This window comes from Rhinatrema bivittatum, chromosome 8 (genome assembly GCF_901001135.1).
Source record: "Rhinatrema bivittatum chromosome 8, aRhiBiv1.1, whole genome shotgun sequence".
In the NCBI taxonomy this organism is placed as follows: Eukaryota; Metazoa; Chordata; class Amphibia; order Gymnophiona; family Rhinatrematidae; genus Rhinatrema; species Rhinatrema bivittatum.
Window position 1 is genome coordinate 3,331,362 of NC_042622.1, and position 25,332 is coordinate 3,356,693.

General features: G+C 51.1%; 1 protein-coding gene across 4 annotated transcripts in view; it reads right to left on the reverse strand.

Moving 5' to 3' along the window:
* Positions 1-25,332, reverse strand: part of C8H20orf96 (chromosome 8 C20orf96 homolog) — a 204,119-nt gene that overhangs the window by 97,793 nt on the left and 80,994 nt on the right. For all 4 annotated transcript variants that reach the window (XM_029613266.1, XM_029613265.1, XM_029613268.1 and 1 more), the window contains exon 7: positions 10,553-10,654. In XM_029613266.1, coding sequence (XP_029469126.1) covers positions 10,553-10,654 — 102 coding nt within the window. The remainder of the gene's footprint in view (positions 1-10,552; positions 10,655-25,332) is intronic.

The window sequence follows — 25,332 nt, forward strand, 5'->3', positions numbered from 1 at the left end:
AGCTGCGCCCACTTCTCCTGCGTGCATTCAGCCTGTGCGTGCAATTTGGCCACTCAAGGTGTGACGTCACGCCTTGAGCGTGGTACCTGTCATTTCAAATGTCATTTGAAATGACAGGTACCAGCGCACCCAGGTTACTGTATAGGCGCTGTATAGCGCTCTATACAGTAAAATGGATTGCGCGGGCCTAACCCTTCTCCGATGCTTCTTGGACGCGGCTTGCATTTGCAAGCTATTTAAATACAGTTTCGAGCGGTAGGTGAGCCGGACTGTGTGTGCGGCAAACGCCAGTGCGCCCGGCACTAATGCAGCTCTTCCTACCGCTCCTTACTGTATCGGCCTGAGAGAGTGCTACGTGCAGGACTTCAGTATTGACCTATGCCCAAGCCAAAATGTCCAAATCAACCAACCCCAAACAACTCTGGGCGAACAGAGACTCAAAGTTGGAGCCCCTTAAAACTAGGACCCCCTGTCTCAAATAAGGATTATACTAATTAACTCTAAGGCATGACCTATGTGCACTCTTAGCAACTCCGCATATGATTACACACTGTCTCAGCAATATCCAGAAGCGAGGAAGTCTTTCGAAAAGGGGATGGGTTTCTGGACTGATCTGTGGTATTACAGGAATGAAAAGTAGCAGGTAAGAACCAATTTTCCTTTCCTTTGCATACCCCAGAACAGTCCAGACACGTGGGATGTACTCAAGTCCCTCTATACTGGGCAGGAACTTGAAAGACCCATGCACAACACACTTTCCCCAAAAGCTGCCTCCTCTGGCACCCGCACATCCAATTGGTAATGTTTGGTAAAAGTGTGAAGAGAAGACTATGTCGCTGCATGACAAATCTCTTGCAGAGAAATCAAGTGGCACTCTGCCCATGAGGCTGCCTGCGCTCTAGTGGAATGCACCTGCAACCCTTCCGGAAACGACCGACCCTTACAGATACAGGCTGTATTTATCGCCTTTTTCAGCCATCTTGCAATCGTGCTCTTGGAAGCTTTATTTCCCTTCTTTGATCCACTGAACAGAACAAAAAGATGATCTGATTTCCGAAAGGCATTCGTCACCTTAAGACCCGGCAAGAGAATTCACCACACATCCAATAAGTGAAGCTCCCTCGCCAGAGGAGCATCTGATGACAAATGCGGAAAGGCTGGCAGCTCCACTATCTGGTTAACATGAAACAAGGAAACAACCTTAGGCAAAAATGAAGGAACCGTACGTAACGACAAATCCTCCTCTGAAAAGCGCAGGAAAGGGTCCCTAACGACAATGCTTGAAACTCTGATATCCTCATAGCCGAACAAATGGCCACCAAGAAAATGGACTTCAAGGTAAGATCCTTCAAAGAAGCCCTTCTAATCGGTTCAAAAGGAGGACCACAAAGAACTTAAGGACCAGATTATGGTTCCAGGCAGCACATATCTTCCAGACTGGAGGATGCAGATGTTTCACCCCCTTCAGGAAACACACCACATCTGGATGAGATGCCAATGGTGTTCCCTGCACCTTACCTTGAAGATACCCTAAGGCGGCCCCTAAACCCAGAGGGAATTATAGGCCAATCCCTTAGCTAAACCACTTTACAAAAAGGCTAAAACCTGAGGAACATCCACATTCAATGGCTGCAGTTTGTTCTGCAAACTCCACAACTTGAATACTCTCCAAACACAGATATAAGCCAAAGACATAGAAGGTCTCCTTGCCTGAAGCAAAGTCGCAATCACAGGTTCTGAGTATCCCTTCAAACAAAGACGTCGCCTTTCAAAATCCAAGCTGCTAGACAAAAGCAATCTGCCTGGTCTGAAAAGATGGGCCCTTGCCGCAACAACGCATGCAGATGGGCCAATCAAATAGGACTGTTCACTGAAAGATGAACCAGATCCGCAAACCACAGCTGGCACGGCCAATCTGTTGCTACCAGAATCACCCTGCCCGGATGATGTTTGACGTGATGCAACACTCGGCCTATGAGAAGCCACGAGGGAAACACGTATAGCAGCATTTCCGTTGGCCACGACTGGACGAGGGTGTCGATGACCTCGGAACCGACTTCTCTCCAGCAACTGAAAAACCAAACCACCTTCGTATTTCCTGGCAACACCATGAATTCCAATTCTGGCCTGCCCATCTGGCCTGTATAAGTGCAAAGGCCTCCGCCAACTCCCACTCCCCCAGATCCAGATGCTGCCTGCTGAGATAGTCTGCCTGCATGTTGTCCACTCTGGCAACGTGTGATGCCACCAGTCCCGCTAGATGATTCTCCACCCAAGCAAACAATTCCTATGCCTCTTGCACTACCAGATGACTCTTTGTCCCACCTTGATGGTTGATGAATACCACCGTTATCGCATTGTCCAAGAACACTTGTACTGCCCTTCCTTGAATGAGAGGAAGAAAGGCTTTGTGAACTGCTCTGATCTCCAATCGATTGAATGATCAGGACACCTCTTCTGGTGACCAATGTCCTTGGGCAGTTTTCCTTAACAAATCACCCCCCAACCTAAGAGACTAGTGTCCGTGGTCACCACCACCCAGTCGTGTACCTCCAGGTCCATCCCTTTCTCCAAACTGTGATGAGATAGTCACCATGAGAGACTGGACCTGGTGCCCCCTGAAGTGGTAAAGGATGCTGATATTCCTCTGAAAGTGGATTCCAATGAAATAAAAGCACCCTCTGAAGGGGTCGCATATGAGTAAGGCCCATGGAACTAACTCCAGCGTAAACACCATAGAACCTAGGACCTGCAAATAGTCCCAGACTCTGGGAACTGAAAATCACAGCAGTCGGAGCACCTGAGCCTGTAACTTGATCACCCTCTCCATGGTCAGAAACACCTTCCCGATTCGGCTATTGAACCGAGTTCCAGATACTCTGACTGGGACAGCTCCAAGTGACTCTTCACCAGATTTGTTACCCAGCCCAACGAACGCAGCAGCTGCATGACCTGTCAAACTGAATGATGACACTCCATTTCCGACTTCGCTATGATGAGTCAATCGTCCAGGTACAGGTGCACCAAGATTCTTTCCCTCCTGAGCAAAGCTGCCACTAACACCATTACCTTCATGAACGTCTGTGGTGCTGAAATTTGAAATGCTCCCCTAGCACCATGAACCTTAGGAATCTCTAGTGGTAGATAGACCTCTGTCAAATCCAATGATGCGGCGGACGTCTGAACCATGTTGTATAGGGTATCAGCCACATAGGCCACTCCCGCCTTCAAGCGGGCAGCCTGAGCAGTCTCGTTCATCACCCCCGACACCTTCTCTTGTGCCTTCTGGACCCAGCACAAGCAGGTTCTCTGCATCAAACTCACGCAGAACATTGCACAAAGGTTTAAAGCTGAAACCTCAAATAGCCTCTTCAACAGAATCTCCAGCTTCCGATCCAGGATATTCTTCAGAGCAGCCAAACCTGCCACCGGGATGGTGGTCTTCTTGGTCACCACTGACACTGCCTCATCCGCCTTGGGAATCTTCCATGACTCCAAAGTCTGTTCCGGCTAGGGATATAGCTTAGCCATAGCTCTGGCTACCTTCAGGCCTGCCTCAGGAGACTCCCACCCCTGATCCACCAACCTCTTCACCTTCTTCGGTAAAGGAAAGGCCTTAGATGGTCCCCGCAGTCTATCCAGAACCGGGTTCACTCCCTACTTGTCAGATTCCTCCTGCATGATCTTAATCCCCAACTCATCCAAAACCTGGGGAATTAGTGGACATTGTTCCGTAAGGAGAAACTATCTCACCACACTAGGATCATCCCCCTCTGCGAATGAGACATCCTCCGCATCCTGCATCGGATCCACCAAATGCTCACAGGGTCCTTGTCCGGATCACTCACTGGACCTCCCTGTAGCTGATTGGGATCATCTGCCTTGTCTGACGTGTCCCGATCATCACTAGTGGACCGCCTGAGGCCAAGAAGTCACAGAATTGTTGCAACCGTCGCTGCCCGACAGCTTCACTCCGCCTACCTTTCTTTTTCTGCGACTCCTCCTGCTCCTTGTGGACGTCTGGCTGCCGCAGCGTCTGCCTGCCATCCTCTCCAGCGTCCCCGGACCAGCTTGGGTACTGCCTCCCGCCATGCTCCTCAGGTACCTTAGAGCGTGCGCACCTCGCGACCCTCATTCTTATCTCCTCTATGGCGCGAACTTCAGGGGCGTCCCCCTGTGATGACGTCACGCTGCCCGGATATTTAAGCCTACTGTTTATTGCTAGCCGTTGAGTTAGCAAGGGATTTCCTACGGATGGGATTCGCTCTCCGTACCCAGCTACTCTGCCTCCAACTTCTATTGGACTCTTTTCTGCTAACGGGGAACCCGCTCCTCGGGGGCCTCTCTGCTTCTTTCAGGTCGCTATCAGGAACCAGTACCCGCTCCTCGAGGGCCCATGTTCCCCGACTCGCTGCCTGTGTCCATCTCCTCTTCTACTTGGAAGAATTCGCTACAGACACCATCTGTGAGTACTACTACCATCTACTCTTCAGAGCTGTTTCCCTGGAACCAGGTACTTGCTCCTCGAGGGCCTGCCTACGTTCCAGCGCCAGTGCCATCTCCTACATGGAACTGCTGCTTGAGTACTTGCCAACGAGTCTCTGCTCCCAGGGATCTGGTACTCGCTCCTCAAGGGCCAGCTCTCCCTATCTCGGGGCTTCTCCATACTGGGGATTCAGTGAATGTCTTATTGTACTCATTCTCTCAGTTATTTTCACTACAGCACTGCTACCTGAGGAACCACTGTTCCAATGCCCTAAGGAATACTAGCCCAGCCGGGATCCATCTTCTGTTCACTACCGCCACCTCTGGTGGCTTCACAAACTGTCTAAATAAAGATATAATCTGTGTTTGTGTGTCCAGAGCTGAGCCTGACCTGTGGCCCCTCACAGGACTTCCCCCATGGGCGTGGTCAGCTGCCACAGTGTCCAAGGGTCTACACAAACCTTACAAAACATAACAGATTGCTAACTCCATGGATCCGGCACAGCTCAATGCCCTTCAGGCTGTACCGGGCCTGGCTCGGCGCATTGCTGAACAACAAGACGCATTGGAGAAACTCACTTCTACGTTTCATCAACTACACGCACAGAAGAATCAAGGTGCTGCTTCCAGTAATGATGGTCAGTTACCTGAAGTAACTATAAAGACTACTGTACCTCTGGCTGCTTCAGTTCGTTTCTCTGGAGAGATTCAAAGGACTAGAGGTTTTCTAAATCAGTGCTGCATGCATTTTGCATTACAGCCTTCTCATTTCTCCATGGCCTACGCCAAGACTACTTATATTCTATCTTATCTTATCCGTGTCTACTAATGAGGATGTTGGGCAGATACCAGTTCCGGAGATGGTTTTCAGGGGTGATGAGTCAGACAAACTGAACGAAATCACTGTGAACCTGGAAGATGTAGTAGGCCAGATTGACAAACTAAAGAGTAGCAAATCACCTGGACCGGATGGTATGTATCCTAGGGTACTAAAGGAACTAAAAAATGAAATTTCTGATCTATTAGTTAAAATTTGTAACCTATCATTAAAATCATCCATTGTACCTGAAGACTGGAGGGTGGCCAATGTAACCCCAATATTTAAAAAAGGCTCCAGGGGCGATCCGGGTAACTATAGACCAGTGAGTCTAACTTCAGTGCCGAGAAAAATAGTGGAAACTATTCTCAAAATCAAAATCGTAGAGCATATAGAAAGACATGATTTAATGGAACACAGTCAACACGGATTTACCCAAGGGAAGTCTTGCCTAACAAATCTGCTTCATTTTTTTGAAGGGGTTAATAAACATGTGGATAAAGGTGAACCGGTAGATGTAGTGTATTTGGATTTTCAGGAGGCGTTTGACAAAGTCCCTCATGAGAGGCTTCTACGAAAACTAAAAAGTCATGGGATAGGAGGCGATGTCCTTTCATGGATTACTAACTGGTTAAAAGACAGGAAACAGAGAGAAGGACTAAATGGTCAATTTTCTCAGTGGAAAAGGGTAAACAGTGGAGTGCCTCAGGGATCTGTACTTGGACCGGTGCTTTTCAATATATATATACAAATGATCTGGAAAGGAATATGATGAGTGAGGTTATCAAATTTGCGGATGATACAAAATTATTCAGAGTAGTTAAATCACAAGCAGACTGTGATACATTACAGGAGGACCTTGCAAGACTGGAAGATTGGGCATCCAAATGGCAGATGAAATTTAATGTGGACAAGTGCAAAGTGTTGCATATAGGGAAAAATAACCCTTGCTGTAGTTACACGATGTTAGGTTCCATATTAGGAGTTACCACCCAGGAAAAAGATCTAGGCATCATAGTGGATAATACTTTAAAATCGTCGGACCAGTGTGCTGCAGCAGTCAAAAAAGCAAACGGAATGTTAGGAATTATTAGGAAGGGTATGGTTAATAGAACGGAAAATGTCATAATGCCTCTGTATCGCTCCATGGTGAGACCGCACCTTGAATAATGTGTACAATTCTGGTCGCCGCATCTCAAAAAAGATATAGTTGCGATGGAGAAGGGCAACCAAAATGATAAAGGGGATTGGAACAGCTCCCCTATGAGGAAAGGCTGAAGAGGTTAGGGCTGTTCAGCTTGGAGAAGAGACGGCTGAGGGGGGATATGATAGAGGTCTTTAAGATCATGAGAGGTCTTGAACGAGTAGATGTGACTCGGTTATTTACACTTTTGAATAATAGAAGGACTAGGGGCCATTCCATGAAGTTAGCAAGTAGCACATTTAAGACTAATCGGAGAAAATTCTTTTTCACTCAATGCACAATAAAGCTCTGGAATTTGTTGCCAGAGGAGGTGGATAGTGCAGTTAGTGTAGCTGGGTTCAAAAAAGGTTTGGATAAGTTCTTGGAGGAGAAGTCCATTAATGGCTATTAATCAATTTTACTTAGGGAATAGCCACTGCTATTAATTGCATCAGTAGCATGGGATCTTCTTAGTGTTTGGGTAATTGCCAGGTTCTTGTGGCCTGGTTTTGGCCTCTGTTGGAAACAGGATGCTGGGCTTGATGGACCCTTGGTCTGACCCAGCATGGCAATTTCTTATGTTCTTATGTTTAATAGATATTTAATAAATGTATTGAAGATGCAACAACAAAATATGCCAGTAATTTCAAAAATTTATTATTTGCCAGTAAAAACTGCGGCGGGTAATGCAGCTGAGCAAGGTACACTAGAGGAGTCAATTGATGTCTCTGAAATGTTAGAGATGTCATTGGACACTGAAATTAAGCAAGGGCTACACTTTCTATGACCTTTGTCTTTACAGCTGACCGGGATGCAGTTTTAAGATTGTTTCTAAAACAACGATTACAGCTGTTCCACGGCCAAAAGATTTGGATTTATCTACACCTGGCCAGGTCAACTCAGTTTAGAAGGAAAATTTTTCTGAATCTTAGTCTTGCTGTAGAAGCAATTGCTGCTAGAATGATTTTAAAATTCCCATGTAGATGTGAGATCTACTTCTCAAATCATAAATATGTGTTTTACAAAGTGACTCAGCTCCAAACGTTCTTGAGTTCTCAAACCCCAAGTATCACAGAAAATGGTTAGACGCAAGTTTATGGTATTACCCAGTTTAAAACTCTGTTAGTAATTTGGAAAAGGGGTATAGATTTCTATACTGTGTTGTTTAACCACTTAATTTTCTTAGTAATAGCTTGTAAATTACTTATAACAAAAGAGGTATTATGATTAGTATCATGAATTTATATTTACCTGGATGTACATTTTTTACTTTATTACCTGTATTACGTTTATAATGCAATGTTATAAAAATTTTGAAAAAATTCAATTAAAATAAAATAAAAAAAACAAATACTAGCCAGCCTCTAAGAACGTCCAGAAGTCCTCTCCCGGTCATTTCTAGCATAAGACACCCCTGACCCACCCAGGTGCATTATTGATCCAGCCCAGATCCTCCTAGCCTCCTCCATGACCATCCTTCCAGGGAAGACTGTAATTCCACGCCGACTCCGAGAGAAAGAGTTGAAGTGGTCTCACGACTCCCGTGTCGCAGGTCATTCTGGATGGGCCCGGACTCTCGCACTGCTTCAGCAGTATTACTTGTGGCCCCAAATGCAGAGCGATGTCAGAGCCTATGTGGACTCCTGTCCTGGTGGGATGACTCTGGGGGTTGTTACAGCCATTGCCAGCCCCCAGGCAACCCTGGACACATGAGTCCACCGATTTCATGGTGGACCTCCCCCTCTCTAACGGCTGCAGGATTATCTGGGAGTCGTCGATCGATTCTCAGAGATGGCTCAATTTACTCCTCTTCCAGGCATTCCAATGGCACCAGAGTTGGCCATATTATTCACTCATCAAATCTTCTGCCTGCATGGCCGGCCGAAGCATATTGTTTCAGATAGGGGTGCCAGTTCATAGCTAAGTACTGGTGCTCCCTCTATAGAAAATGTAATATCACCCTGGATTACAAGACAGCATGCCATCCTCAAGCTAATGGTTAGTCTGAGCAGACCAATCGGACATTGAAAGGCTTCCTTAGGGCCTATGCTCATGATCGCCAGGATAACTGGGTCGCCCTTCTTCCATGGCGGAGTTCTGCCATAATTCCCCCATCAGCTCTGCCATGGGGTTGTCGCCGTTCCAAATCTTGTACGGTGGACAGCTGTCACCCCCGTTATTGGTTCCACTGACCGTCTCCTCCCCAGCAGCTCAGCTAACCACTCAGGAGCTCCAGGAACTTTGGATCTGCACAGAGGAGATGCTCCAGAAAAAGGTTCAAAGAGCCAAGAAGGCAACAGATGCACACCGGAGGCCTGCGCTACAGTTCAAGCCAGGGGACAAGGTTTGGCTGAGCACCCGCCATATTCACCTCTGGATGCCTTTCATGAGACTCTCCCCCCATTACATCAGGCCCTTCTCTGTGACCGGTCCTGTGGCCTATCAGCTGCGCCTACAAGTCTCCTTGGGAGTCCATAACGTATTTCATGTCTCCCTTCACAAGCCTTTAGTCCTCACATGCCCCTCTAGGAAGATGCCTAGACCCCAGGAGGTGTCCACTCAAGAGGATACTATCTACCGGGTAAAGGAGATCCTAGATGTTCGATGTCAGAGCAAAAGGTGGCAGTGCCTGATCTCCTGGGAGGGGTATCTCCCAGAGGAAAATTTGTGGGAGCCTGCTGCCGATATCTTTGACAAGAGTCTCTTAAGAGAGTTCCACGTCTTGCACCACAAGAAAGCCAAGTCCCTCGGGGGAGGGTTTAAAGGAGGGGGAACTGTTGCATTTGTCTGCTCATGGGTCCGTCCCATGACTGGCCGCACTTACCTCTAGCGCCGAGCCACAGAGGGAACCCGCCGATGCTGCGGCAGGCCCCCTGAATGAGGACATGGCAGGCCGCCGCATCTGGGCAAGTCCAGCATGCCACACTAAGGATGCCGTTCCACCTGACTGGAGTGTCCCAAGGCACGCGCGCACCCAATTCTTCAGGATTTAAAGGGCCCGTGGCGAGAAATCCACTGCGGTGCCCCCTGATGACATCACGAGGCCTCCACTATATAAAGCCTGCCTGGACCTTCCTCTGACTCCATGGCAATAGGTCGACTCCCCAGAGTACTGGTTTGCCTCTGCGTTCCTGGTTCCTGATCCTGTGCCTTGTTTTCGTGTTCCTGATTCCGCTGTGTGCTATCTGAGTTCCTGCGTCTGTTCCTGGTCCTTCTCCTGAGTTCTTATCTTCATGGTCACTTGTCTATCTTTAGTGTCCAGCCTGCCCTGTTGTTCCGTCTGACCTCACCGCCTCGGTTTGGATCCTTGCTTGACTTCAGTTTGGACTCGACTCTGTTTTCGGTTGTATTCCTGGCTTGACTTCAGTTTGGACTCGATTCTGTCTTCGGTTGGATTCCTGGCTTGGCTTTGGATTGTTTTTCAACGCTGCTTGACCGCTGCCTGACATCATCCATATCCTGCTCATTGTCTTGCTTGAACTCTGCCTGTCCAGACCTCTGTTCAGACCTCGACACTGCACGAACTCCACCTGGCCCTGACCACAACCTGCTCCAGTCTCTGCTAACAAAGAACTTCCCTCCAAAAAAATCAACAAAGATGAAATACATTCAATCTAAGCAGAAAAAGCATTATACCATACTTCAGAAATCTCCTGAGTCCTATCTGAAATATGAAGGTTTTCCTTGTGTCACACAATACTGGGCTGTTGCATTCCATTACTTCTGAACTGGAAGCCACAATTGTACGCATGGCTCTGCTAATTCTCAGGTTCCCATCAACTTAGTCACCAAACTCACCGATATTGCATTGACTGAAAACTTTCTTATATTTTTCAGTGGGGAATGCAAAGGTTGTTTGCTATAGAGTTTCTTATCTGTTAATAGTATTTGTTGTCGATTTGTTCTGATATGGGTTTTCTACTCTGATAATTTTGATCTATTATATTACAGAGTGCCAAATATTACTTGCACATTTGTATTTTCTTATCTTATTATGACCCATTCAAAGGTTTGGCAAATCCTGTGCAGGTGTGCTACAGCTCTGAAGAATAATGACACACACTTACTTCTGTTGTGCTCTCCAAGTCAGCACCTTTTTCATTTTCCATCTTACTCAGTACTTTGTCTATTTCAATGTCTCTTAGTGTTTCAACGTCACCCTTCTCAGCCTGAGAAAAGGAACAAACGAAATGTCAGCTCCCATTTCAAAATGACCTCTAAGCGCTGCTTCTGTTGCTTCTTCCCTTGTGGTGATGCCCATCTCTCTATGTCACACCACCTCCCCATGCAATCCATCTCCTCTTCCCCTCAATACTGCCTGTGTGGCCACAACTCCTCGCAGATATCCACCTCATATACAATTCAGGGTGGGTTTTTTGGGGGGGGGGGGGGGTTGGCAGCGTTACATTGGTTTGCCTAAGGCGCAAGGGTCCGTAGACCCTCATAACACTACCCATCCAAACTTGAGTTGAAAGTGCCCCTGTTTCAGTGAGAGATATAAAGAGTGCCATATTGTCTCTCGTTCTTGAATACTTTGGACCTCACTGTTTCAGTCCCTGCCCCACTAGTGCTGCCTGTCTTCCCCTTCCACTCAGTGCTGCCTGTCTGGCCTCATCTCCCTTACTGCTGCCAATCTTCTCCCCATCTCTCTTCTCCCCCATTGGTGCTACTTGCCTCACCTGCTCCCTCTCCCTCAGCAATGTTTCCCCCAAGGTGTGTGCATGTATAGCTCTGCACAGCCTTTCTCCAGTGGCCACACACACTGCACAGGACCCTGAAAAGAAAGTATGAGAACCCATCTTGTGACTGCTTATTGCCCCAAAGCAGCTATACTGGCACTGCAAAAAGTTTCAAAGTTCATAGACCAGCACTCCCTGCTTGCTGAGCTTGTGTTTTAGACCTGCTGGAACAGACACTGTAGGGCAGTCAGCAGCTCTGGGATACACTCCTACCAGCCATTCACTTAACTGAAGAACGCAGATACTGGGAAGAAGACAGGGGAGAAATGCTGAAGGAGGGAGGGAAAGAGGCAGGAAGGTAAATATTGCAGAAAATGCGGTTTTTGAAACTTGCAGTCTGCTCTCTTGCAAATGTTATGTGCACAAGAGTAGTGCACATCCACAAATGCCTCACAACAAATTTGAGGAAACATTGCCCACCTGTGTTGCCCATTGCACCCAGACCCGGCATGACTGGATGTGCATACCATGCATTTGCACGGAGCGGCACACCCAGGAGAGGCTAACTAGCCGGTGGCCGAAGGAGAGCACCAGCGAAGGAAGGAGAGGCCTGACTTACGGGTATGGGCATGCGTGCATGCATGCTCACGTACAGCTTCCGCTCCCTCCCCTCCTCCAAGTAGGAAGATCGGTGAGCTTACGGCCCGAAGATAGCAGGAGACCCGTGGGGCTGTGGTGGAGCTCATCCCACCATGGCCTGAAGACAGCACAGGAGGCCTGCAGGACCGTGCTGGAGCTCATTCCACACGGCCCAATGATAACAGGAGACCATGTGTGAATGTGAGCTTGTATGTATGTGTGAATGAGCGAGAGCCTGTCTGTGTCTGACAGCCTGTTTGCGTGTGCATGTGTGTGTGTGTCTGTGTGAGAACTGTGTGCAAACTTGTGTGCCTGTGAATGTGTCTGTGTAAGTTTGTGTCACATATAGGCTCTCACAGGCGCACACACACACACACACACACATACTGTATCTGTGAGGGAGAAGCAGCCTGTGCATGTTAGAGAGAGGGAGTGTGTGAGAGAATGAATGTGTGTGAGAGAGAAGATACAATTTGTACGGCCCCACCTCCCCCAATCCACGACAATCTCAGGGTGACTGGAAATCAGAAGACCCTGGGTATGGAGAACAGGAGATTTTTTAATCCTTATTCATTTTAATTATTGGGTATAATTTGATGTTTCTGCTCTTTTGAAATATTTTATTTTTTTGGGGGGGGAATAGAATATTTTTTTAATTACTGGATTTTTCATTCATCAGATGTTTTGAAATATTTTATGGTGGTTGGGAAATTTTGGATATTCTATTCATTAACTGGTTTGAAATATTCTTTTTATGAATATGATTTTGCTGTTATTATTGTTTTATATTTCTTAATTTTATTTAATGTTTTATGAAGAATGGTAAAGGAAAATCGGTTCTTACCTGCTAATTTTCGTTCCTGTAATACCACAGTTCAGTCCAGACCAGTGGGTTATGCACTCCCACCAGCAGATGGAGGCAGAGAGCAAAGCTTCGAGGCACTGCACTGGTATCCCAAGAGTGCCACCTGCAGCTCTTCAGTATTAAGAGTATTAAGATACAATAGAAAAACATTTAACCCCACTAAGGGCGAACAAGAAAAAAACATCAAGGGTTGGATATCCCGAACCAGGAAACCCCAGCTCCGGCCCTTAGGTCATAACATACAAACTGAAAAAGGGATGATCCCTTATAGACTTCTTATGTACAGCGGCTAACTACCAGGCACCTCAGTCTTTTGGCAGTTTTACCAGGGTGGGCATCTGGACTGATCTGTGGTATTACAGGAACGAAAATTAGCAGGTAAGACCCAATTTTCCTTTCCTGGACATACCCAGATCAGTCCAGAACAGTGGGATGTATCAAAGCCACATTACACTGGGCGGGAACCCAAAAGACACACTCTCAGAACACTTTCCCCCAAAACTGCATTCTCTGGTGCCCTTACATCCAGGTAGTAATGTCTTGTAAAGGTATGCATAGAGGACCAGACTGCGGCCCTACATATTTCTGCAGGAGATACCAACTGACACTCTGCCCAGGAAGCCGCTTGTGCTCCTGTAGAGTGCACTTTCAAACCAGCTCGAATGGGCTGGCCCTTACAAATGTAGGCCAAACAAATGGTCTCCCTTCAACTAGCGAGCCAAGGAGGCCTTGGACGCCTTCTCACCTTTCTTCAGTCCCACAAGCAATACAAAAAGGTGGTCCGACTTCCGAAAGGAGTTAGTGACTTTCAAATAACAAAGGAGTATCCGGCGAACATCCAAGTGGTGAAGATCTCTCTCTGAAGGAGAATCTCGAGACTAGTCAGGGAAACCAGGCAACTCCACGGATTGATTCACTTTGGGCAAAAAGGAAGGCACCATACGCAAGGACACCTTGTCAGTAGAGATGTGTAGGAAAGATTCCCGACAAGACAGAGCCTGTAATTCCGAAATCCGTATAGCGGAGCAAATGGCCACCAGGAAAACCATCTTCAAAGTAAGGTCTTTTAGGGAAGACCGTCCCAGCGGTTCAAAGGGCGGATCACAAAGCGCCCGCAAAACCAGATTAAGATTCCAGTCTGGACACAACTTATGAACTGGAGGGCGAAGATGCTTTACCCCTTTCAGGAAGCAGACAACGTCCAGATGGCTGGCCAGGGGCTTGCCGCCTATCTGGCCTCTGAGACACCCTAGGGCCAAAACCTGAACCCGGAGGGAATTATAAGCCAAGCCTTTTGACAAGCCCTGCTGCAGAAAGGCCAAAATATGAGGTATGGTCACTGAAAACGGTACTATGCTTTGTTGATCACACCAGACCTCAAACACTTTCCATGTCCTAATGTACACCATCGACGTCGAAGGGAGTCTAGCCTGGAGGAGGGTGGAAATCACTGGTTCCGAATAACCCTTCATGCGTAACCCCCGCCTTTCAAAAGTCAAGCCACAAGAGAGAACCGATCCTCCCGATCTGAAAAGATAGGTCCTTGACCTAAGAGACCCGGAAGATGGGCCAGGCGCAACGGACCGTTGGTTGCCAACTGAATGAGATCCGCAAACCAGGGATGCTGTGGCCACTCTGGAGCCACCAGGACCACTTGACCGGGATGGTCCTCTATACGCTGCAGAAACCAACTGATGAGGGGCCAAGGAGGAAAGGCATACAGGAGAATCCCGGTCGGCCACTTGCAGACTAGGCCATCCAGTCCTACCAACCCGACCTCTTTCTTGCGACTGAAGAACCAAGTAGTCTTCGAGTTGGCTCGGGTCACCATCAGGTCCACCTGGGGAACCCCTCATCTGGCACAGATGTGATTCCAGGCCTCCCAGGACAGCTCCCACTCCCCAGGGTCTAGCTGTTGACAGCTGAGGAAGTCCGCCTGTACATGGTCTATGCCCGCTCCATGAGAGGCTGCGATTCCTTCCAGATTACACTTGGCCCAAGCAAACAGAAGTTGAGCCTCCCATCTATGGCCAGGCTCTTGGTTCCTCCCTGGAAGTTGAGGTAAGCCACCATGGTGGCATTGTCCGAGAAGACACAAACCATTCTCCCCTGCACCAGAGGCTGAAATGCTACCAATGCCCTGCGGACAGCTCTTGTCTCGAGGTAATTGGTGGACCAGGACTGTTCCGTCAAGAACCTGGTATCCTGGGCCGCATGACCCAGGCACACCGCTCCCCAGCCCTGGAGGCTTGTGTCCATCGACATGACCACCCAATCCAGGACTTCGAGGGGCATTCCCTTCTGTAAGTTGGTCTCCGACAACCACCACTCCAGGCTGAACCTGGCCTGCTTCAATAATGGTAATGGCAGCTTGTACTGCTCCGACACCAGTTCCATCGAGACAGCAGCGCTCTCTGCAATGGCCGCATATGAGCGAAGGCCCACAGTACTAACTCCAACATCAACGCCATGGAGCCCAGGATCTGCAGATAGTCCCAAACTCTGGGGATTTGAAGATGAAGGAGGAGAAGCACTTGCTGCTGTAATTTGTATATCCTGTCCTTTGTGAGGAACACCTTGCCCAGCAGAGTGTTGAACTGAGCTCCTAAGTATTCCAGGGACTGCGACGGGGTCAGATGACTTTTCGCTCCATTGATCACCCAGCCTAGTGACTGGAGGAACTGCGTCACCCGGTGGACCACACTCAAGCAGTCCTCCTCTGACTTTGCTCGAATCAGTCAATTGTCGAGGTACGGGTAGACCAACACCCCTTATTTCCTGAGGGCCGCCGCCATGACCACCATCACCTTAGTAAAGGTGAGCGGAGCCGAAGCCAAGCCAAAGGGAAGAGCCCGGAACTGGAAATGTTGACCCAGAATCTTGAAACGCAAGAACTTCTGATGATCGATGCAGATCGGAATGTGGAGGTATATCTCGGTGAGGTCCAATGAGGCGAGGAGTTCTCCTTTGTGGACGGCCGCAATGACAGTTCGGAGAGTCTCCATCCAAAAGCGTGGGATCCTCAAGCTCAAATCCACCTGCTGCAGGTCCAGAATGGGGCGGAAGGTACCCTCTTTCTTTGGAACCACAAAGTAAATGGAATACCGTCCTCTTCCCTGCTTGTATGGTGGGACTGGGACAGTCACTTCCAGACTTAGTAATCTTTGTAGGGTGTCCTCCACTGCAGCCCACTTGTTGCGGGAAATGCAAAACGATTCCAGGAAGGTGCCCTTGAGAGGGCAAGAAAATTCTAAGGCGTAACAGCTCCAGCACCCACTCATTGGAGGTGATCTTGGCCCACTCCTCGAAAACTGGGACAACCTGCCCCTGACCGCTACGCACAAGGAGTGGGCCGACCTGATTTCATTGGGCAGGTTTATGAGTACCAGCCCCCTGGCTGGAGCTGCAGCTTGAAGATCTGTTGGAGCCTTGAAAGGACTGTTGTCGAGCTGTGGGCTGTCTGGAACCAGAGGAGGGGGCACCCCTCCAAGACCTGATTTTCTGGGAATCCTGAAAACGAGTCCATGGAGTGAAGGACTTTTTGAAAGGTCTCTTATCTTCGGGCACCTTGTTGCCCTTGATTTCTCCCAGAGACTTCATAAGCTGGTCCAGATCCTCTCCGATTAGCAGCTTCCCCCGAAAGGGAAGGTTGAATAACTGAGACTTGGAGGAAGCATCCGCCGCCCAATTCCGAAGCTACAGCAGCTGCCTAGCCGCTACCGATGAAACCATATTCCGGGCTGCGGTACGCACCAAATCGTACACGGCATCTGCCACTTAAGCGACCCCTGCTTCCAGGCGGGCTGCTTGGGAAGGGGACATGACACCAGAGGAAGCCGGGTCCAGAGATTTTTGAACCCAGCACAAACAGGCACGCTGCATCATGCTCGCACAGACCGCCGCTCGAAGACTCAAAGATGAGATCAAACAAGCGCGTAAGATGAAGTTCCAGCTTGCGGTCCTGCACAACCCTAAGAGCCGCGGCCCCTACCACTGGGATGGTAGTCTTCTTAGTGACCGCTGATACTGCCACATCCACCTTAGGCATTTTAAGGCGCTCCAAATGTTTGTCAAGCACTGGATACAGCTTTGTCATAGCCCGGCCGACCATAAGGCCTGCCTCAGAAGAGTCCCATTCCCGACTAATAAGCGTTTGGATTTTCTTTGGGATAGGAAAAGCGCTGGGCGGACCCTGGAGACCGTCCAGGACCGGGTTAACACCCTCACTGTTGGACTCTTCCTGAGTGAGCTTCACCCCCAACTCCTCCAGCACCTGAGGGATAAGGGGTTGCAACTCTTCCTTTTTAAACAGACGAACCACACGTGGATCGTCCCCTTCCGATCCAGGCTCCACCTGAAGTTGATCATCCCCGCTAGTATCCAGATTTGGGGAGAGGGTCTCATCCGGGTCTATAGTGGAGTCCCCCGGGGGTGAGGGAACCTCTTTCCCCTGTGGGTCATCCGAGCCTTCAAGATCCCTATGGGCCATGGCTGCACGTGAGACCCGAGAGTCTGTACGCAATTTGGGGCGTTTCGGGAACCCCCCCCCCCAACTTCCCTCCTGGGGTCTGCGCTTCGCCAATTTCCTGGCCAAGAAGGCCTCATGCATGAGGAGTACAAACTCGGGTGAAAAAAACACCCAGACCCATCTCATCGTCACTGGAATCAGATTCCACGTCCCTCATGTCTCCCTGAACCGGTTCCCACACCACGGGAGACAGCGGGGGAGGGTCATCCTGGGACTCCTTCCTAGCAGGTGTAGCTGAGACCGCAGGAGACCTGCCCCTGGATCCAGCTCCTGAAGCTGCCCTACGTGCGGTCTTCTTGGGCTTTAGACCCTAAGAAGAGGACCCCCTCCCCTCCCGCAGCACAAGTAGTGCACAGGGAGAGGGAATCCAGGAAGGCAGAGCACACACCACAGGCCTTACAGGGCTCTACTAGAGGCTTTTCCACCATTCTCCCAACATGGTACAGACCCTAGAGATCCCCCCCAGGCAGGAAAGAGTACCGCCACTGAGATCGTGCAGGAAAAGCACAATGTTTTTCCAAAAATGGCGCACGCGCCAAAAATATCCCGGCACCGCCGAGCAGACACACAGGAAGGCAGCCAGCAGCAGAAAAACAAAACGGCTGCTGCACTTAAAATAGCTCTGTACCTCCGAGCAGTCACGTGCAGGGAGCTCCTAACCCAGCCGGGAAGGCTCCTCACTGGAAGCTGCCTGCTCTCCCCCCTTCAGTGCACGAAGGATTGCCGGGCTCAGCTCTGCCAAGCAGACTGAATCACCCAACAGAGCTGCTGACCTCAGGAAGCCTAGGGAACAATTAACTTTTTTTTTTTAAACTTAAAACTACCAGAAACACAAAAACACTTCCCCAAAGGGGATAGTTCCCTGAACTAGTGGCCACTTAGAGGGAGGCTTTGGGACCGCTGTGGGAGCAAGTCCCCTGGCTATCGGGGGTCCCAGGACACTGGGGCTATCACAGCCAGGTGTATCCAACCCCCAGTTCACCCGGCTCTACCTGAGGGATGGTCCCAAGACAGAACCTGGCACCTCGAGGAGCAAACTACTCCAGAGAAACTCAGCCAAGAGCTGCAGGTCTGCATCACCACCATCTGCTAGAGACAGAGAAATACTGAGGAGCTACAGGTGGCACATTTGGGATATAGCAGTGCCTCAAAGTTTTGTTTTCTGCCTCCATCTATCTGCTGGTGGGAGTGCATAACCCACTGGTCTGGACTGATCTGGGTATGTCCAGGAATGTTTCTATTTTTCCATTGTGGCTTGTTATGGGTTGCAGTTCAGTTCTTCTCAGCATGTTTCCGTTTATACTTTCTGATCTCTTTATTCTGTATTCGGTGAGAGTCTGATAGAGATGTTTAAAATCATGAGAGGTCTAGAACGGGTAGATGTGAATAGGAAAATTAGTTTCTTATCTGATAATTTTCATTCCTGTAGTACCATGGATCAGTCCAGGACACCTGGGTTGTGACTCCGCACCAGTAGATGGAGACAGAGCAAGATCTGTCGGACTTGGCTACATATAGCCACGTGCCTCACACAGCCCCTCAGTCTTACGTAATGTCAAAGTAGAACAAGCTAAATAACTATTCCCAATGGGTCCCGATTCAAAACCCCCAACTGGAACAAAGCTCCCCAACTGGAGAAGCGAACCAAGAAATCAGATTAGGTGAACAAACAAACAGCGAGCGGACTCTCCGTTACTTCAGACCAGCAAAAAACACGGGTGGGATCCTGGACTGATCCATGGTACTACAGGAATGAAAATTATCAGGTAAGAAACTAATTTTCCTTTCCCTGTACGTTCCAGGATCAGTCCAGGACACCTGGGATGTACCAGAGCCATCTTACCGAGGGTGGGAACCAGAGAGTCCCGCTCGGAGTACCCTCTCTTCAAAACCCCCCGAGTCAGTGGCCTGAACGTCCAACTGGTAATGCCTAGTGAAAGTGTGCAACGACTTCCAGGTGGCCGCCCTGCAAATCTCGAGACGACACCTGCGAGGACTCTGCCCACGAAGCCGCGTGCGACCGTGTCGAGTGAGCCCTAAGACCCACGGGCACAGGCTTGCCCCGTACCACATACGCCGAGCCAATGGCCTCCTTGAGCCAACGAGCGATTGTAGTCCAGGAAGCCGCCCCACCTCTTTTCGGACCAGAAAACAGAACGAAGAAGTGATCAGCACCCTGAAAGGATTAGTGACTTCCAGGTAGCGAAGGAGGACCCTCCGCACGTCTAGCTTCTGTAGTTCCCTGGATTTTGGATCCGACAAGTCTGCAACAGGGAAGGCAGGAAGCTCGATCGATTGATTCAAATGAAACGCCGACACAACTTTTGGTAAGAAAGAAGGAACCGTCCGTAAGGAAACCCCTGAATCCGAGATCCTCAGGAACGGCTCCCTACATGACAACGCCTGCAACTCCGAGACTCGCCTCGCTGAGGCGATCGCGACGAGGAACACCGTCTTCAACGTAAGATCCTTGAGTGTCGACCGCTTTATTGGCTCAAAAGGCGACGAGCACAAGACGGAAAGTACCCAGTTGAGAATCCAGGACGGACAAGGATGGCGCAATGGAGGACACAAATGCTTAGCCCCCCTAAGAAAACGCGCTATATCCGGGTGTAGTGCCAGAGACACCCCATGCACCTTGCCCCTTAGGCATCCAATTGCCACAACCTGAACCCGTAGGGTACTACACGAGAGACCTTTAGCAAGGCCAGCCTGAAGAAAAGCTAGAATATCGGAGACGGAAGCCGAAATAGGATCCACGCTGCGCTCCGCACACCAGTCATCAAAGACCGCCCAGACCCGGACATAAGCCAAGGACGTGGACTGTTTCCTAGCCCGTAACAACGTGGAAACTACCGCATCCGAATAACCCTTTCTCTTCAGGCGCTGCCTCTCAAAAGCCATGCCGCGAGACAAAAGTGATCCGCATCCTCCAAACAAACGGGGCCTTGACGGAGGAGCCCCGCAAACCCCTGAAGAAGAAGGGGAGCATCCACCGAAAGTTGGATGAGGTCCGCGAACCACCGGCGCCGCGGCCACTCCGGTGCCACCGTGATCACTGTGGACGAGTGCAGCTCTATGCGCCGAAGTACCTTGCCTATCAGCGGCCACGGAGGGAACACATACAGCAACACGTCCGTCGGCCAGGGCAGAACCAACGCGTCGACGCCCTCGGCCCCTCGTTCCCGCCTTCGGCTGTAAAACCGTGGGGCCTTCGTGTTCTGGAACGTGGCCATCAGGTCCATGTGTGGCGTCCCCCACCTTTCACTGATGAAACGAAAGGCGTCCTCCGCCAGTTCCCATTCTCCGGGATCCAGGTGATGACGACTGAGGAAGTCCGCCTGAACATTGTCGACTCCGGCAATGTGAGACGCCGCAATGTTGCTGAGATGTCGCTCTGCCCAGCCCATCAAGCATTGCGCCTCCTCCGCCACCAGTGGACTTCTCATCCCGCCCTGGCGATTGATGTAGGCCATGGTGGTAGCATTGTCTGACAACAGTCGGACCGCCTGTCCCCGAATCAGCGGGAGAAAGAACTGCAGCGCCAGGCTTATCGCTCTGGTTTCCAGGCGATTGATGGACCATTGAGATTGAGCCAAGGACCACCGGCCCTGCACTGACCTGCCCAGGCAGACCACTCCCCAGCCGGAGAGACTGGCATGCGTAGTGACCACCGTCCAGTCGGGCACTAGCAGGGACACTCCACACGTCAAGTGATCCGCTTCTAGCCACCAGCGCAGACTGACTCTCGCTTGAGCTGGGAGCGGCAGTGGTAGATGGAACTCTTCCGATACTGGCTTCCAGCGGGAAAGCAATGCTGATTGCAACGGACGTAGGTGGGCAAAGGCCCAGGGCACCAAAGCAAGCGTCGAGGCCATAGAACCCAAAACCGTCAGATAATCGCAAACCAGCGGAAGCCGAAGAGACAATAACCGGCGTACCTGACTCTGAAGCTTGCATACCCGCTCCCTGGAAAGAAACACCTTGCCCTGCTTGGTGTCGAACCGGGCGCCCAGGTACTCCAAAGACTGGGTGGGAACCAGATGACTCTTGTTGAGATTGACCACCCATCCCAGGGACCGCAACAGATGGAGGACCCTGTCTATCGTTTGCCGACACAGACTCTCGGACTTGGCCCGAATCAGCCAATCGTCCAAGTAGGGGTGTACCAGAAACCCCTCCCGTCGGAGCTGAGCCGCCACCACTACCATTACCTTCGTGAACGTGCGGGGAGCCGTGGCGAGACCGAAGGGAAGGGCCCTGAATTGATAGTGCCTGCCCAGAATGCAAAACCTGAGGAACCGCTGATAAAACAGCTGGATGCTGATACGGAGGTACGCTTCCGTGAGGTCCAAGGACGCCAGAAACTCGCCCGGGCGGACCGAGGCAATCACAGACCGAATCGTCTCCATTTTGAAATGGGGAATGCGAAGACATCTGTTTACCCCTTTTAGATCCAAGATTGGCCGTGCTGTGCCGTCCTTCTTTGGCACAATGAAATAAATGGAGTAACGGCCCTCGCCTCATTGACCGGGAGGCATGGGAAGTATTGCACCCAAGCTTTCTAGGCGCCAAAGAGTACCCTCTACGGCGTCGCACTTCCGTGGACACTTGCAGGGCGACACCAGAAACTTGTCTGTCGGCGTCCTTGCAAAATCTAACGTCTTATCAAGCTGAGGACCCACTGATCCAATGTTATTTTGGCCCATTCCTCGTAGAACAGCTCCAGCCGGGCTCCTAAGTTTGGGATGAACGACTGGAGCTGACACGAGGGATGGACCGACCGTATCTCATTGGGAGGTCTTGGACCCCGTTCCCCCCGGGGTTTCCCCCTGTCTACCGAACGTTTCCCTCGAAAGGACTGCGACCAGGAAGAAGATCGGGAGGAACCCGCACGGTATGAGGGACCGGAGGACCTCTGGGGGTGAGATTTCCTGTTTCCCTGGAACCTAGACCTACTAGGAAAAGAGGATCAAGTCCGGAACCTGTCTTCAGGCAGCTTAAAGGCCCTGTTTTCCCCAAGGGACAACATCAAATCATCTAACTCTTTGCCAAACAATAATTTTCCCTTGAACGGTAGCGCCCCGAGGTGAGCCTTGGACGACCCATCCGCCGCCCAGTTGCGGAGCCAAAGGAGATGCCGCGCTGAAACAGCCGAAACCATGGATCTGGCTGAAGTACGAAGGAGGTCATATAGAGCAGGGGTCCCCAACCACCGGTCCGCGGACCAGTACCGGGCCGTTGGGGTTTGTTGCCGGTCCGCGGCGCCGCGGCTGCTGCGGGGAGGCGGGGCGAAGCTGGAGACCCGCCTTCTCCAACCCCAAGAGACAAAAAGCTAGCGCGTCGCGGTGAACTATGTTGCTGGAGCCGCGCAGGTGCTCCTCCTACTTCCTTCCTGCCCGCCCTGGCCCGGAAGACAAAAGTTGCCGGAGCCGCACGGGCAGGAAGGAGGAGGTGCTTCAACCGCGTGCAGGAGAGGGCTGCAGGAGAGGCGTTTCAGCCGCGTGAGGGAGAGGCGTTTCAACCGCGTGCAGGAGAGGGCTGCAGGAGAGGCGTTTCAGCCGCGTGAGGGAGAGGCGTTTCAGCCGCTTGAGGGAGAGGCGTTTCAACCGCGTGCAGGAGAGGCGTTTCAACCGCGTGAGGGAGAGGCGTTTCAGCCGCGTGAGGGAGAGGCGTTTCAGCCGCGTGCGGGAGAGGCGTTTCAGCCGCGTGAGGGAGAGGCCTTTCAGCCGCGTGAGGGAGAGGCCTTTCAGCCGCGTGCAGGAGAGGGCTGCAGGAGAGGCGTTTCAGCCGCGTGAGGGAGAGGCGTTTCAGCCGCGTGAGGGAGAGGCCTTTCAGCCATGTGCAGGAGAGGGCTTCAGCCGCGTGCAGAAGAGGAGCAGCGGGGCCGAGGACCCAGGGCCGCTGCAGAGCCCTGCCTGTGGCAACCCATAAAGAAGAGGCCCAGAGGTGAGAGAGAGGTGTGTGCGAGTATGAGCTGAGTTGAGAGATTGTGTGTGAGAGTGAGTTGAGAGACTGTGTGTGTTTGCAGAAACAGCATGTGAGAACCTCTGTGTGTGTGAAAGAGACAGCATGTAAGAGTGAGAGCCTGTGCTTGAGCAAGGCAGCATGTGGGAGTGAGAGAAAGCCTGTGTGTGAGACTCAGACAGCATGTACCAGTGAGAGACTGTGTATGTGTGTGTGAGAGAGAAATGCATGTGAGAATGAGAACCTGACTGTGTGTTTGAGTTGAGTCACATTCACATTATAAATGTCATAATAAATGATAAGTATGCACTAAAATCCAACTCCATCCATAACCCCGCCCCATATGACCAAAGCCCTGCCCTCGCCCCGCCCTCGCCCCTGCCCCGCCCCCACCTCGCCGGGCCATGGAAAAATGGTCTTGCTTGAAGCCGATCCCCGGTGCAAAAAAGGTTGGGGACCACTGATATAGAGCATCAGCGCTGTAAGCTATCGCCGCCTCCAGACAGTCTGCTTGCGTGGCCTCTTCCTCCGAGAGGTGAGCATTGGCCTGGAGAACCTGGGCCCAGCGCAAGCTCGCCCGCATGGCGAAGTTACTACAGATGGCCGCACGGACCCCCAAAGCCGAAACCTCGAAAATCTTCTTCAGCTGCAGCTCAAGCTTTCTATCCTGTATGTCCCTGAGGGCTGTGGCCCTGTGACTGGAATCATCGACCTCTTCGTCACCGCCGACACCGCCGCATCCACCCTTGGCAACCGGAGAAGCTCCAGGGCATCCTCTGGTAGGGGGTAAAGTTTATCCATGGCCTTGCTGACCTTCAGGCCCAGCTCTGGCATATCCCATTCACGGAACAAGATATCGGATGCCGCAAAGTGGAATGGGAAAGCCACGGCTGGTCCGGTGAGACCCAGTAGCACCGGGTCCATGTTTGCGCCAGGTCGAGAGACCACTAGAGGCGCTTCCACCCCCAGCTCCTGGAGGATAGCCGGGATAAGTGGGAACAGCTCATCCCTCCGAAATAGGCGGACCACCTTCGGGTCATCTCCGTCGACGGCCTGCGTACCCTTGCCAGTACCAGGCTGAGGGGAACCGTCCCCCGTGGTACCATCGGCCCCCCCCCCGGGGGCTCCTCGGCCAGATCTCCCTCGTCTTGCGACGGAGAATCAGTGTCCGTGTCCTGAGGAATGCCTCTCAATGGACGCTTTTCTTTAGGGGGAGCTAAGGTTCTTCTCAAAGCAGCCCCGGATTTTCTTTTCCGGGATCTGGAGCCTCCGCCGGATCCCTTGGCGTGAGAAGATTTTCCCCCTCTGTGCCTGCGGCCTTTGTACTTGAGGACTTTGCGCAATAAAAGCGCAAAGTCCGAGGAGAAGGAGGAGTCAGACTCCGACGAATATTCACTCTCGCTGGCCTCCACTGGGGATTCAGCCCCCCCCGGGGGTGTCTGTTGCGGGGAAAGCGCGGGAGGCATGCCGCCATCAGCCGCGGCCTCCCGCGAAATTTCCCGGGCTCTCCCCAAAATGGCCACCACTCCCGCGCTGACTGGGAAGAGATCTGCAGGCCCATCTGCAGCCTTCCCTACACGCGGTGGCGAACGCGCCGGCCGGGACCGGCCCCCCGACCAGCCCCGGACGGTCCCTTACCGCCTGCAACGCAAGAAGAACAGATCCCCGCGCGCGGCAAACCGACCCCCTCGGCATCCGGCAGGACCGCGAGGCCGGAGAAAAAGTAAAACCAAAATTAAAATTAACACCGGTGCCGGAACAGCCCCCCCCGCGAAGGAGAGCAGCCCCCCCCCCCCGCGAAGGAACGGAGAGCCGAAGCAACAAAATAAAAGTAAAACTTTTTTTTTTTTTTTTTTACTAACTTCAAAAAAACCAAAGAACCCTAAGCCTGACTACCAGGACTAGGCCAGAGGCTGTGACTGCACCTGCACCATCAGCTGGAGACAGAGTAAGACTGAGGGGCTGTGTGAGGCACGTGGCTATATGTAGCCAAGTCCGACAGATCTTGCTCTGTCTCCATCTACTGGTGCAGAGTCACAACCCAGGTGTCCTGGACTGATCCTGGTACGTACAGGGAACGGTTATTTACTCTTTCGGATAATAGAAAGACTAGGGGGCACTCCATGAAGTTAGCATGCGGCACATTTAAGACTAATCAGAGAAAGTTCT